The sequence below is a fragment of the Salmo trutta genome, chromosome 8 (assembly GCF_901001165.1).
Source record: "Salmo trutta chromosome 8, fSalTru1.1, whole genome shotgun sequence".
In the NCBI taxonomy this organism is placed as follows: Eukaryota; Metazoa; Chordata; class Actinopteri; order Salmoniformes; family Salmonidae; genus Salmo; species Salmo trutta.
In genome coordinates this window covers 611739-626898 of record NC_042964.1, presented here as the reverse complement: position 1 = coordinate 626898, position 15160 = coordinate 611739, and the positions used below count along the sequence as shown (strand labels likewise).

The 15160-nt window shown below is 43.4% G+C and overlaps 2 protein-coding genes across 2 annotated transcripts in view; both read left to right on the top strand.

The window, feature by feature from the left end:
* Positions 1-527: 527 nt before the first annotated feature.
* Positions 528-2001, top strand: LOC115198013 (protein PXR1-like). The gene is made up of 2 exons (XM_029759663.1): positions 528-803; positions 1229-2001. Exons 1-2 carry the CDS (start codon positions 788-790, stop codon positions 1762-1764), a joined length of 552 nt encoding a protein of 183 aa, XP_029615523.1. The 5' UTR covers positions 528-787; the 3' UTR covers positions 1765-2001.
* Positions 2002-7501: 5500 nt separating this feature from the next.
* LOC115198012 (cilia- and flagella-associated protein 251) overlaps positions 7502-15160 on the top strand; it is a gene marked incomplete at its 3' end in the record, with an annotated part of 29141 nt that continues 21482 nt past the window's right edge. Inside the window, 5 exon segments of the mRNA XM_029759662.1 lie at positions 7502-7589; positions 13700-13766; positions 13848-13972; positions 14138-14248; positions 14787-14901.

Below are 15160 nucleotides of genomic sequence, written 5' to 3'. Positions count from 1 at the left end.
TCTGTGCGTGTCGAAGAAGTTGTTTTTTAGCGACAGAACAGGGATCTGAAACGGACACCCCAGTCCATGTCAACAAGAAGGCAGATAGCGAACGCTATATTTTACTGCAGATGGTTTATAAATACCACCACCAGTTAAACCAGTCAAAAGTATGAAAGAGAGCATATTTGGTAACGATAGAGACAACAAAGATGTGTATTTTATTAAGCGGTTCCCCCCCCCCACTCCCCTCCCTCGTCTTGCCCATGGGTAAGGAACAAGGCTTATGGGTAATGTAGTTTTTCAATACCTGTCAGGACACACGACAAAACAGTGAACGTTTTGCACACAACGGGTTGAAAAGTTGCCTATAACTCGGAAAAACGTAGTTCTTTACTGAACCCATCGAGTCACCATAATCCCACATGAAACTAGGTAAACTACAAATCATAGCAACGTCTACAGAGTGAGCACCGCCCACGGAACTGGCTAAACTACAAATCATAGCAACGTCCACAGAGTGGGCACCGCCCACGGAACTGGCTAAACTACAAATCATAGCAACGTCCACAGAGTGAGCACCGCCCACGGAACTGGCCAATCAGAACGCTCACAGAAGTGGCGGTAAAACCATCGCGAGACCAGACAACAGTTGCTATGCTAGCTGTCTACACAAAATCGCCTCACACTACGACTTTCGTAATACAACAATTAACCGCTACGTCGGTAAAATACGAGATATATATATATATACCAGTGTTCAACTGGAAAGGCGAACTACACCAAAGATATCTCCCACTTAAGGAAAATGGAAACAGTTGCGGGTAAATAGCAAACGTTAGCTAAGTAGCGAAGTAAGCTAGCTAGAAAACGAGCGACAGTGTTAGCTGGTCAGTGTAACGATAGATAGCCATCTAGCTAGATGCCGTTAGATAACTATTAGCTACATTCGGCATCTAGTTTGCTTGCTAACTAACATTAACGTTAGAAAGTTAGCAAGTTGACGTGAGCCAGCTTGCTAAATAGATAGCTTTCAGTTTAGCTACGTTAACGTCGTTAGTCCTTTGGCTAGGTAACTTTCCGTTAGCTAGCTAAGTTAGTCGAGGATTGTTGCTAACTTTATGTAACTAGCTAGCTAATTTGCTAGCAGTTAATTACATATCTAACTACATTGCTAACTTGGCTAGCTTTGGATTTGTCGACATGTTGAAAGACTGCATCACGACATGTCTTTGGTAACATTACACAGGTCAGAAAGAGAAGGCGAAGTTTGCCCCGCTGGTGCCCCGTGAGAAGAAGCCAGGGCATGGAGAGAAAGGAGAGGTGAAAAAGAGTGAGAATAAGTGGAAAGAAGAGGGGGGTGGAAATAAGGAGAGAAACATTGATGTAGGAAAGAAGACAGGAGAATCATGTGAAGGAGAGAGAGGAGTAGAGAGCAAGGGTAAGGCCTCTGAGTCAGAGAAGAAAAGAGGAGAACGGATGAAGAAAGAAGGTAAGAAGAAGATGGCAGATACAGAAAAAGCGAGGGCTGCCGAGGGAGAGAGAGGAGGAGAGGGAGTGAAGGAGAATAAAAAACAGAAAAATAAGGAGGAAGACCAATCCAGTAAGGAAACAGATCAAGGGAAGGAGAGAATGAATGTGAAAAAGAAGAAGAAAGAGAATGAGGTCAGAAAGGAAGGGAAAGACACGAAAAAGAAGAGACAGAGGGATGAGACAGAGAGCAATAAGAAGGTAGGAGTAAACAATATTTATTGTGATAGGATTACAGTTAGTGTTCCTTACTGAGCCAGTAGTAATACAGTTAGTAGACCTTACTTAGCCAGTAGTCATACAGTTAGTAGGCCTTAATTAGCAAGTATTAATACAGTTAGTGTTCCTTACTGAGCCAGTAGTAATACAGTTAGTAGACCTTTCTTAGCCTGTAGTCATACAGTTAGTAGGCCTTAATTAGCCAGTAGTAATACAGTTAGTAGGCCTTAATTAGCCAGTAGTAATACAGTTAGTAGGCCTTAATTAGCCAGTATTAATACAGTTAGTAGACCTTACTGAGCCAGTAGTCATACAGTTAGTAGCCCTTAATTAGCAAGTATTAATACAGTTAGTGTTCCTTACTGAGCCTGTAGTAATACAGTTAGTAGGCCTTAATTAGCCAGTATTAATACAGTTAGTAGGCCTTAATTAGCCAGTAGGAAACAGTTAGTAGTCCTTAATTAGCCAGTAGTAATACAGTTAATAGTCCTTAATTAGCCAGTAGTCATACAGTTAGTAGGCCTTACTTAGCCTGTAGTAATACAGTTAGTAGGCCTTAATTAGCCAGTATTAATACAGTTAGTAGGCCTTAATTAGCCAGTAGTCATACAGTTAGTAGGCCTTAATTAGCCAGTAGTCATACAGTTAGTAGGCCTTAATTAGCCAGTATTAATACAGTTAGTAGGCCTTAATTAGCCAGTAGTAATACAGTTAGTAGGCCTTAATTAGCCAATAGTAATACAGTTAGTAGGCCTTACTTAGCCAGTATTAATACAGTTAGTAGGCCTTAATTAGCCAGTATTAATACAGTTAGTAGGACTTAATTAGCCAGTAGTCATACAGTTAGTAGGACTTACTTAGCCAGTAGTAATACAGTTAGTAGGCCATACTTAGCCAGTACTAAAACAGTTAATTAGCCAGTAGTAATACAGTTAGTAGGCCTTAATTAGCCAGTACTAATACAGTTAGTAGGCCTTACTGAGCCAGTAGTAATACAGTTAGTAGGCCTTAATTTGCCAGTAGTAATACAGCTAGTAGGCCTTCATTAGCCAGTATTAATACAGTTAGTAGGCCTTACTTAACCAGTAGTCATACAGTTAGTAGGCCTTAATTAGCCAGTAGTAATACAGCTAGTAGGCCTTAATTAGCCAGTATTAATACAGTTAGTAGGCCTTAATTAGCCAGTAGTAATACAGTTAGTAGGCCTTAGTTAGCCAGTATTAATACAGTTAGTAGGCCTTAATTAGCCAGTAGTCATACAGTTAGTAGGCCTTACTGAGCCAGTAGTCATACAGTTAGTGTGCCTTACTTAACCAGTAGGATACAGTTAGTAGTCCTTAATTAGCCAGTAGTAATACAGTTAATAGTCCTTAATTAGCCAGTAGTAATACAGTTAGTAGGCCTTAATTAGCCAGTACTAAAACAGTTAATTAGCCAGCCAGTAGTCATACAGTTAGTAGGCCTTACTTATCCAGTAGTAATACAGTTAGTAGGCCTTAATTTGCCAGTAGTAATACAGTTAATAGGCCTTACTTAACCAGTAGTCATACAGTTAGTAGGCCTTAATTAGCCAGTAGTAATACAGTTAGTAGGCCTTAATTAGCCAGTAGTCATACAGTTAGTAGGCCTTAATTAGCCAGTAGTAATACAGTTAGTAGGCCTTAATTAGCCAGTATTAATACAGTTAGTAGGCCTTAATTAGCCAGTAGTAATACAGTTAGTAGGCCTTAATTAGCCAGTATTAATACAGTTAGTAGGCCTTAATTAGCCAGTAGTAATACAGTTAGTAGGCCTTAATTAGCCAGTAGTAATACAGTTAGTAGGCCTTAATTAGCCAGTATTAATACAGTTAGTAGGCCTTAATTAGCCAGTAGTAATACAGTTAGTAGGCCTTAATTAGCCAGTATTAATACAGTTAGTAGGCCTTACTGAGCCAGTAGTAATACAGTTAGTAGGCCTTTATTAGCCAGTAGTAATACAGTTAGTAGGCCTTACTGAGCCAGTAGTCATACAGTTAGTAGGCCTTAATTAGCCAGTAGTCATACAGTTAGTAGGCCTTACTTAGTACTCCTTAATTAGCCAGTAGTAAGTATGACAATGCTATAGTGTAGTGTTGATGTAAGCCAGGGGGATGTGCTAGCAAAGGTAGGTGTATATAAACATGGTATGTTCCAAATAAACAGTGGGGGTTTGCCGTACCGGTAAAACATCAGCCTATCGCAATAATGAAAGCAAAATGAAAAGGCTAGCGTATTACACCATTATTTATCATTACAGCATGTCAGAGGCATGACGAATGACTGAATAGACTAGAAAACAGGTGGTTTAGCCTACGCTCCAAAATGCCATGTGGTTCAACGAGAACACAGTGCAGACAGCACTGGACATAAATTCTGGCCTAATGTCATTACACTCTGTGGTGTTTTGTGTAACAGGTGCCTCTTTCCAGTCACCACTGTTTGGAGGCTGGACTTTTGTAAAATGTAAAATAAAAAGAATTAGTGACATTACATGGGTGTAATGTTTACAGATTATTAGGGTTGTGGGAGTGGGGGTTGACTGCGGAGAGGATGTGTGTGTGTGGGGGTGCAGAGATGACTGAAGAGAGGCTGTGTGGGGGTGTAGAAATGACTGAAGAGAGGGGGGTGTGCATAGATGACTGAGGAGAGGGGTGTGTGTGGGGGTGCAGAGATGACTGAAGAGAGGGGGTGTGTGTGGGGATGCAGAGATGACTGAAGAGAGGGGGTGTGTGTGGGAGTGCATAGATGACTGAGGGGAGGGGTGTGTGTGGGGGTGCAGAGATGACTGAAGAGGGGGTGGGGGTGTAGAGATGACTGAAGAGAATGGGTGTGTGTGGGGGTGTAGAGATGACTGAAGAGAGGGGGTGGGGGTGTAGAGATGACTGAAGAGAGGGGGTGTGTGTGGGGGTGTAGAGATGACTGAAGAGAGGGGGTGGGGGTGTAGAGGTGACTGAAGAGAGGGGGTGTGTGTGGGGGTGCAGAGATGACTGAGGAGAGGGGTGTGTGTGGGGGGGTGCAGAGATCAAATCAAATTGTCTTTGTCACATGCGCCGAATACAACAGGTGTAGTAGACCTTACAGTGAAATGCTGAATACAACAGGTGTAGTAGACCTTACAGTGAAATGCTGAATACAACAGGTGTAGTAGACCTCACAGTGAAATGCTGAATACAACAGGTGTAGTAGACCTTACAGTGAAATGCTGAATACAACAGGTGTAGTAGACCTTACAGTGAAATGCTGAATACAACAGGTGTAGTAGACCTCACAGTGAAATGCTGAATACAACAGGTGTAGTAGACCTTATAGGGAAATGCTTACTTACATTTACATTTACGAGCCGTTAACCAACAATGCCGTTTTAAGAAAAATATTTACAAAATAAACGAAAGAAAAAAAATAAAAGAGCAACAATAACGAGGCTATATACAGGGGGTACCGTTACAGAGTCAATGTGGAGGCTATATACAGGGGGTACCGTTACAGAGTCAATGTGGAGGCTATATACAGGGGGTACCGTTACAGAGTCAATGTGGAGGCTATATACAAGGGGTACGGTACAGAGTCAATGTGGAGGCTATATACAGGGGGTACCGTTACAGAGTCAATGTGGAGGCTATATACAGGGGGTACCGTTACAGAGTCAATGTGGAGGCTATATACAGGGGGTACCGTTACAGAGTCAATGTGGAGGCTATATACAGGGGGTACCGTTACAGAGTCAATGTGGAGGCTATATACAGGGGGTACCGTTACAGAGTCAATGTGGAGGCTATATACAGGGGGGTACCGTTACAGAGTCAATGTGGAGGCTATATACAGGGGGTACCGTTACAGAGTCAATGTGGAGGCTATATACAGGGGGTACCGTTACAGAGTCAATGTGGAGGCTATACACAGGGGGTACCGGTACAGAGTCAATGTGGAGGCTATACACAGGGGGTACCGGTACAGAGTCAATGTGGAGGCTATACACAGGGGGTACCGGTACAGAGTCAATGTGGAGGCTATATACAGGGGGTACCGGTACAGAGTCAATGTGGAGGCTATATACAGGGGGTACCAGTACAGAGTCAATGTGGAGGCTATATACAGGGGGTACCGGTACAGAGTCAATGTGGAGGCTATATACAGGGGGTACCGGTACAGAGTCAATGTGGAGGCTATATACAGGGGGTACCGGTACAGAGTCAATGTGGAGACTATATACAGGGGGTACCGGTACAGAGTCAATGTGGAGACTATATACAGGGGGTACCGGTACAGAGTCAATGTGGAGGCTATATATAAAGTCCAAAGAAGAAAAAGCCTGGAAGGAGAAGAGATGACAATAAATGATTCGGTTGACCGTTTTATGTGTGGATTAATTGTCGGAGTAGAGGACCTTGTGCATTTCAGTTAAAATAAGAACTTAGCGTTTATATCGCAAGAGAAATTAGCTAGCAACAGCAAGCTAGCTAGCGACATTTCCATAAATGTTTAATGCTTTTCAACCAGTCCCCAAATTAATATAATTGGTTCAGAGTTTGTTTTGATATTTTAACCTGCATGTCGTGATTGCGTTTGGTGGGGGGGAACAAAATCAATTTGCGTACGATAGCGCACGCGCGCAGCCAGTTTTGGTACGGTGTTAGACTAGCGTGATCACATAGTTGTCCGGAACAGCTGGTGCTCTCATGCATGCTTCAGAGTTGCTTGCCTCGAAGCGCGCATAGAAGTCATTTAGCTCTTCTGGTAGGCTTGTGTCACAGGGCAGCTCACGGCTGGGCTTCCCTTTGTAGTCCGTAATAGTTTGCAAGGCCCTGCCACATCCGACGAGTGTCGTAGCCGGTGTAGTAGGATTCAATCTTAGTCTTGTATTTACGATTTGCCAGTTTGATGGTTCGCCTGAAGGCATAGCGGGATTTCTTTTAAGCGTCCAGGTTAAAGTCCCTCTCCTTGAAATATTTATTTATTTTGTTTAACCTTTTTTTAACTAGGCAAGTCAGTTTAGAACAAATTCTTATTTACAATGACAGCCTACCCCGGCCAAACCTGGACGACGCTGAGTCTACTGTATGTGTGTGTCTTGGGGGTTGCTGAGATCCAGAAAGTGTGAGTGAGATAATTAAAAGTGAGGGAAGGAGGGAGGGAATGTCTTCTCTGTTCCGCTGTAGCAGAGCCTGTGGGATGTCTGCTCGCTCTAGTTTCAGAGGATAACAGAGCCACCCTCCAGGGGTAGAGGTAGGAGGGACGGAGAAAAGTTTTTATCTCACTGTGTCTGACATCTCATTAAGATTCTTCAACCCTTTTGCCCTCCCTCCCTACTTTTTTTTGGGGGGGGTAGATCAGCTTTAACATTGCAGATAAATTGTAGCTTCCATCAATGTAATTGTCTGCATCATTTCCAATCCCCCATAGATTTTGTTTTGTAAATATATACAGTACCAGTCAAAAGTTACTACTCCTTGTGACCCCCAGACTTTTCAACAATTTTTTGATGGCCCTCCCTCCTTCCTGGCCTCTCTCTCTCTACTTCCCTTTCTTTCTCTCTCCCTCCCGTCCTGTTTTTTCTTCACTCTCTCTCCCTCCTTTATGAGTTGACGATGGACACAATTGATCACAGTTCTGCCCATTAAAAACAGTTGGCATTAGCATGCCTATGTTGAATTCTGTGTTAAGTTAGCATTTGTTAGCATTACTATGAAGATGAGGAGCATATGCACTCACTTATTAATCAGTGCGCCAAACGTGTAAAGTTCTCTCTCTCCTCCCTCCAGGTGGTCCCTCTAACAGACAGTCAGTATGATGATATATTTGGTAGTGCTACGGCTCTGGAGACAACTGTAGACAACTGTCTGGGTGGGTAACTAACTAACTAACTAACTAACTAACTAACTAACACTACCACAACAACTGTCTGGGTAACTAACTACCACTACCACAACAACTGTCTGGGTGGGTAACTAACTAACTACCACAACAACTGTCTGGGTAACTAACTAACTACCACTACCACAACCACTGTCTGGGTGGGTAACTAACTACCACTACCACAACCACTGTCTGGGTAACTAACTACCACTACCACAACAACTGTCTGGGTAACTAACTACCACTACCACAACCACTGTTTGGGTAACTAACTACCACTACCACAACAACTGTCTGGGTGGGTAACTAACTAACTATCACAACAACTGTCTGGGTAACTAACTACCACAACCACTGTCTGGGTGGGTAACTAACTACCACTACCACAACAACTGTCTGGGTAACTAACTACCACTACCACAACAACTGTCTGGGTAACTAACTACCACTACCACAACAACTGTCTGGGTGGGTAACTAACTAACTACCACTACCACAACCACTGTCTGGGTAACTAACTACCACTACCACAACAACTGTCTGGGTAACTAACTAACTACCACTACCACAACAACTGTCTGGGTGGGTAACTAACTACCACTACCACAACAACTGTCTGGGTAAATAACTACCACTACCACAACAACTGTCTGGGTAACTAACTAACTACCACAACCACTGTCTGGGTAACTAACTAACTACCACTACCACAACAACTGTCTGGGTGGGTAACTAACTAACTACCACAACAACTGTCTGGGTAACTAACTAACTACCACTACCACAACCACTGTCTGGGTGGGTAACTAACTACCACTACCACAACCACTGTCTGGGTAACTAACTACCACTACCACAACAACTGTCTGGGTAACTAACTACCACTACCACAACCACTGTTTGGGTAACTAACTACCACTACCACAACAACTGTCTGGGTGGGTAACTAACTAACTACCACAACAACTGTCTGGGTAACTAACTACCACTACCACAACCACTGTCTGGGTGGGTAACTAACTACCACTACCACAACAACTGTCTGGGTAACTAACTACCACTACCACAACAACTGTCTGGGTAACTAACTACCACTACCACAACAACTGTTTGGGTAACTAACTACCACTACCACAACAACTGTCTGGGTAACTAACTACCACAACCACTGTCTGGGTAACTAACTACCACTACCACAACAACTGTCTGGGTAACTAACTACCACTACCACAACAACTGTCTGGGTAACTAACTAACTACCACTACCACAACAACTGTTTGGGTAACTAACTACCACTACCACAACAACTGTCTGGGTGGGTAACTAACTACCACTACCACAACAACTGTCTGGGTGGGTAACTACCACTACCACAACAACTGTCTGGGTAACTAACTACCACTACCACAACAACTGTCTGGGTAACTAACTAACTACCACTACCACAACAACTGTCTGGGTAACTAACTAACTACCACAACAACTGTCTGGGTGGGTAACTAACTAACTACCACTACCACAACAACTGTCTGGGTAACTAACTAACTACCACAACAACTGTCTGGGTAAATAACTACCACTACCACAACAACTGTCTGGGTAACTAACTAACTACCACAACCACAACAACTGTCTGGGTAAATAACTACCACTACCACTGTCTGGGTAACTAACTACCACTACCACAACAACTGTCTGGGTAACTAACTAACTACCACTACCACAACAACTGTCTGGGTAACTAACTACCACTACCACAACAACTGTCTGGGTAACTAACTACCACTACCACAACAACTGTCTGGGTAACTAACTAACTACCACTACCACAACAACTGTCTGGGTAACTAACTACCACTACCACAACAACTGTCTGGGTAACTAACTACCACTACCACAACAACTGTCTGGGTAACTAACTACCACTACCACAACAACTGTCTGGGTGGGTAACTAACTACCACTACCACAACAACTGTCTGGGTAACTAACTACCACTACCACAACCACTGTCTGGGTGGGTAACTAACTACCACAACCACTGTCTGGGTAACTAACTACCACAACAACTGTCTGGGTAACTAACTACCACTACCACAACCACTGTCTGGGTAACCAACTACCACTACCACAACAACTGTCTGGGTAACTAACTACCACTACCACAACAACTGTCTGGGTGGGTAACTAACTACCACTACCACAACAACTGTTTGGGTAACTAACTACCACTACCACAACAACTGTCTGGGTAACTAACTACCACAACCACTGTCTGGGTAACTAACTACCACTACCACAACAACTGTCTGGGTAACTAACTACCACTACCACAACAACTGTCTGGGTAACTAACTAACTACCACTACCACAACAACTGTCTGGGTAACTAACTAACTACCACTACCACAACAACTGTCTGGGTAACTAACTACCACTACCACAACAACTGTCTGGGTAAATAACTACCACTACCACAACCACTGTCTGGGTAACTAACTACCACTACCACAACAACTGTCTGGGTGGGTAACTAACTACCACTACCACAACAACTGTCTGGGTGGGTAACTAACTACCACTACCACAACAACTGTCTGGGTGGGTAACTAACTACCACTACCACAACAACTGTTTGGGTAACTAACTACCACTACCACAACCACTGTCTGGGTAACTAACTACCACTACCACAACAACTGTCTGGGTGGGTAACTACCACTACCACAACAACTGTCTGGGTGGGTAACTACCACTACCACAACAACTGTCTGGGTAACTAACTACCACTACCACAACAACTGTCTGGGTAACTAACTACCACTACCACAACAACTGTCTGGGTAACTAACTACCACTACCACAACAACTGTCTGGGTAACTAACTAACTACCACTACCACAACAACTGTCTGGGTAACTAACTACCACTACCACAACCACTGTCTGGGTGGTTAACTAACTACCACAACCACTGTCTGGGTAACTAACTACCACAACAACTGTCTGGGTAACTAACTACCACAACCACTACCACAACAACTGTCTGGGTAACTAACTACCACTACCACAACAACTGTCTGGGTGGGTAACTAACTACCACTACCACAACAACTGTCTGGGTAACTAACTACCACTACCACAACAACTGTCTGGGTGGGTAACTAACTACCACTACCACAACAACTGTCTGGGTAACTAACTACCACTACCACAACAACTGTCTGGGTGGGTAAGTAACTACCACTACCACAACAACTGTCTGGGTGGGTAACTAACTACCACTACCACAACAACTGTCTGGGTGGGTAACTAACTACCACTACCACAACAACTGTCTGGGTAACTAACTACCACTACCACAACAACTGTCTGGGTGGGTAACTAACTACCACTACCACAACAACTGTCTGGGTAACTAACTACCACTACCACAACAACTGTCTGGGTGGGTAAGTAACTACCACTACCACAACAACTGTCTGGGTGGGTATCTAACTACCACTACCACAACAACTGTCTGGGTAACTAACTACCACTACCACAACAACTGTCTGGGTGGGTAACTAACTACCACTACCACAACAACTGTCTGGGTAACTAACTACCACTACCACAACAACTGTCTGGGTGGGTAACTAACTACCACTACCACAACAACTGTCTGGGTAACTAACTACCACTACCACAACAACTGTCTGGGTAACTAACTACCACTACCACAACAACTGTCTGGGTAACTAACTAACTACCACTACCACAACAACTGTCTGGGTAACTAACTAACTACCACTACCACAACAACTGTCTGGGTGGGTAACTACCACTACCACAACCACTGTCTGGGTAACTAACTACCACTACCACAACAACTGTCTGGGTAACTAACTACCACTACCACAACAACTGTCTGGGTGGGTAACTAACTACCACTACCACAACAACTGTCTGGGTAACTAACTACCACTACCACAACAACTGTCTGGGTAACTAACTAACTAACACAGCCACTCACTCGTTATATTCTTTCACTCATTATTTCCTTTTAGTCGTTACAGTTGAAGTCAGAAGTTTACATACACCTTAGCCAAATACATTTAAACTCTGTTCTTCACAATTCCTGACATTTAATCTCAGTAAGAATTCCCTGTTTTAGGTCAGTTAGGATCACCACTTTATTTTAAGAATGTGAAATGTCAGAATAATAGTAGAGAGAATTATTTATTTCAGTTTTTATTTCTTTCATCACATTCCCAGTGGGTCAGAAGTTTACATACACTCAATTAGTAGTTGGTAGCATTGCCTTTAAATTGTTTAACTTGGGTCAAACGTTTTAGGTAGCCTTCCACAAGCTTCCCACAATAAGTTGGGTGAATTTTGGCCCATTCTTCCTGACAGAGCTGGTGTAACTGAGTCAGGTTTGTGGGCCTCCTTGCTTGCACATGTTTTTTCAGTTCTGCCCACAAATTTTCGATAGGTTTGAGGTCAGGGCTTTGTGATGGCCACTCCAATACCTTGACTTTGTTGTCCTTAAGCCATTTTGCCACAACTTTGGAAGTATGCTTGGGGTCATTGTCCATTTGGAAGACCCATTTGCAACCAAGCTTTAACTTCCTGACTGATGTCTTGAGATGTTGCTTCAATATATCCACATCATTTTCCTCCCTCATGATTCCATCTATTTTGTGAAGTGCACCAGTCCCTCCTGCAGCAAAGCACCCCCACAACATGATGCTGCCACCCCCGTGCTTCACGGTTGGGATGGTGTTCTTCGGCTTGCAAGCGTCCCTCTTTTTCCTCCAAACATAACGATGGTCATAATGGCCAAACAGTTCTATTTTTGTTTCATCAGACCAGAGGACATTTCTCCAAAAAGTACGATCTTTGTCCCAATGTGCAGTTGCAAACCGTAGTCTAGTTTTTTATGGTGCTTTTGGAGCAGCGGCTTCTTCCTTGCTGAGCGGCCTTTCAGGTTATGTTGATATAGGACTCGTTTTACTGTGGATATAGATACGTTTCCTCCAGCATCTTCACACGGTCCTTTGCTGTTGTTCTGGGATTGATTTACACTTTTCGCACCAAAGTACATTCATCTCTAGGAGACAGAACGTGTCTCCTTCCTGAGCGGTATGACGGCTGCGTGGTCCCATGGTGTTTATACTTGCGTACTATTATTTGTACAGATGAACGTGGTACCTTCAGGCGTTTGGAAATTGCTCCCAAGGATGAACCAGACTTGTGGAGGTCTACAATATTTTTTCTGAGGTCTTTGCTGATTTCCTTTGATTTATCCCATGATGTCAAGCAAAGAGGCCTTTGAAGGTAGGCCTTGAAATGCATCTACAGGTACACCTCCAATTGACTCAAATGATGTCAATTAGCCTATCGGAAGCTTCTAAAGCCATGACATCATTTTCCAAGCTGTTTAAAGGCACAGTCAACTTAGTGTATGTAAACATCTGACCCACTGGAATTGTGATACAGTGAATTATAAGTGAAATAATCTGTCTGTAAACAATTGTTGGAAAAATTATTTGTGTCATGCACAAAGTAGATGTCCTAACCGACTTGCCAAAACTATAGTTTTATAACAAGACATTTGTGGAGTGGTTGAAAAACGAGTTTTATTTACTCCAACATAAGTGGATGTAAACTTCCGACTTCAACTGTATCACTTGTCATTTCACTCTATCGTTTTCTCATAGAAGAAGCGACTTTATCCTTCACAGTGGAAAAGACAAAATATGTTACTCATTCAGAAGAATAACAGCAGTGATTGTAGGAGATGTTTAACTCTTTACTCTGCGGGTGAGTGTGTGTATGTGTGTGTATGTCTGTTTGAGTATGTGTGTGTGTATGTTTGTGTGTGTGTGTGTGTGTGTTTGTGTGTATGTGTGTGTGTGTGCGTGTGTGTGTGTGTGGTGTGTTTGTGCCTGTGTGCCTGTGTGTGTGTGTGTGTGTGTGTGTGTGTGTGTGTGTGTGTGTGTGTGTGTTTGTGTGTGTGTGTGTGCGTGTGTGTGTGTGTGTGGTGTGTGTGTGCCTGTGTGCCTGTGTGTGTGTGTGTGTGTGTGTGTGTGTGTGTGTGTGTGTGTGTGTAGAGGATGCCAGAGATGTGCTGAGTGAGGTGGAGTTGCTGCAGGCCACCATTGACCAGGTCTCTCTCAGGTATAACACCTTTACCAGAACCATAATGTTTAACTAGAGATGAAAAAGGGGTTGTTTTGCTACAATGGTGCTTCTGAACAGGGAGGAGGAAGAGCCTCGCAGGAGAGTGTCGGGTGAGAGAAAGACTCCAGCGTCCGGCTCACACACACAGAGGAAGAGGCAGAGAAAAAGAGAGGAAGAGGAAGACAGCGACTCCAGTGAAGAATGTGGGTATTTAAATCCTCTACCTCTTCCCTCTCTCACTTTCTCTACCTCTCATTCTCTCCCTATTTCCCCCCCCACTGTCTATCACCATATTCCTCTTCTTTCTGTCTTTCTCCCACACCTTCGTTCTCTCCCCTTTCCTCTCCCCCCTTTCCTCTCCCCTCTAGTTGATCAGTGGGTTCAGTGTAGTAGGTCTGTCTGTGGGAAATGGAGGAAAGTAGAGAGACAAGTTGACCTGGCTGCTCTTCCCAGCGACTGGACCTGTACTCATGACACAGGTACAAACACATCACATGACACAGGTACAAACACATCACATGACACAGGTACAAACACATCACATGACACAGGTACAAACACATCACATGACACAGGTACAAACACATCACATGACACAGGTACAAACACATCACATGACACAGGTACAAACACATCACATGACACAGGTACAAACACATCACATGACACAGGTACAAACACATCACCACACAATCAGCATCAGACAATGTTGACATTGAACCAATGACATTTGGTTGATTTGTCAACAAACATGAATTCAATGTGAAATCAACAACAACAACAAAAAATGTCACAATGTCATTGGATTTAAAAATATATATATATATAATTCCTTACGTTGATGACTTTTTGCAAATCTGATTTCCAAGTTTATTCAACATCATCACATCTGTTTGGCCCAGTGGGTATGTTACATTTAATGTGTGTGTGTGTGTGTGTGTGTGTGTGTGTGTGTGTGTGTGTGTGTGTGTGTGTGTGTGTGTGTGTGTGTGTGTGTGTGTGTGTGTGTGTGTGTAGGCCCTGGGCTCTGTGAGGCTGCGGAGGACAGCTGGTCGGGACAAGAGTGTGATGTCATCAACAGCAGTCTGGTTCCTGGGTCTCTGGTCTGGGCTCAACAGATTGGATATCCTTGGTACAAAACACACACACTGAACACTACACACACACACTACACACTATCTACACACACACTGAACACTACACACACACACACTACACACACACTGAACACTATCTACACACAATACACACACATACTGAGCACTATCTACACACACACTGAACACTATCTACACACACACTGAACACTATCCACACACACTACACACACACACTGAACACTATCTGCACACACACTGAAGACTACACACACACTGAACACTCTACACACA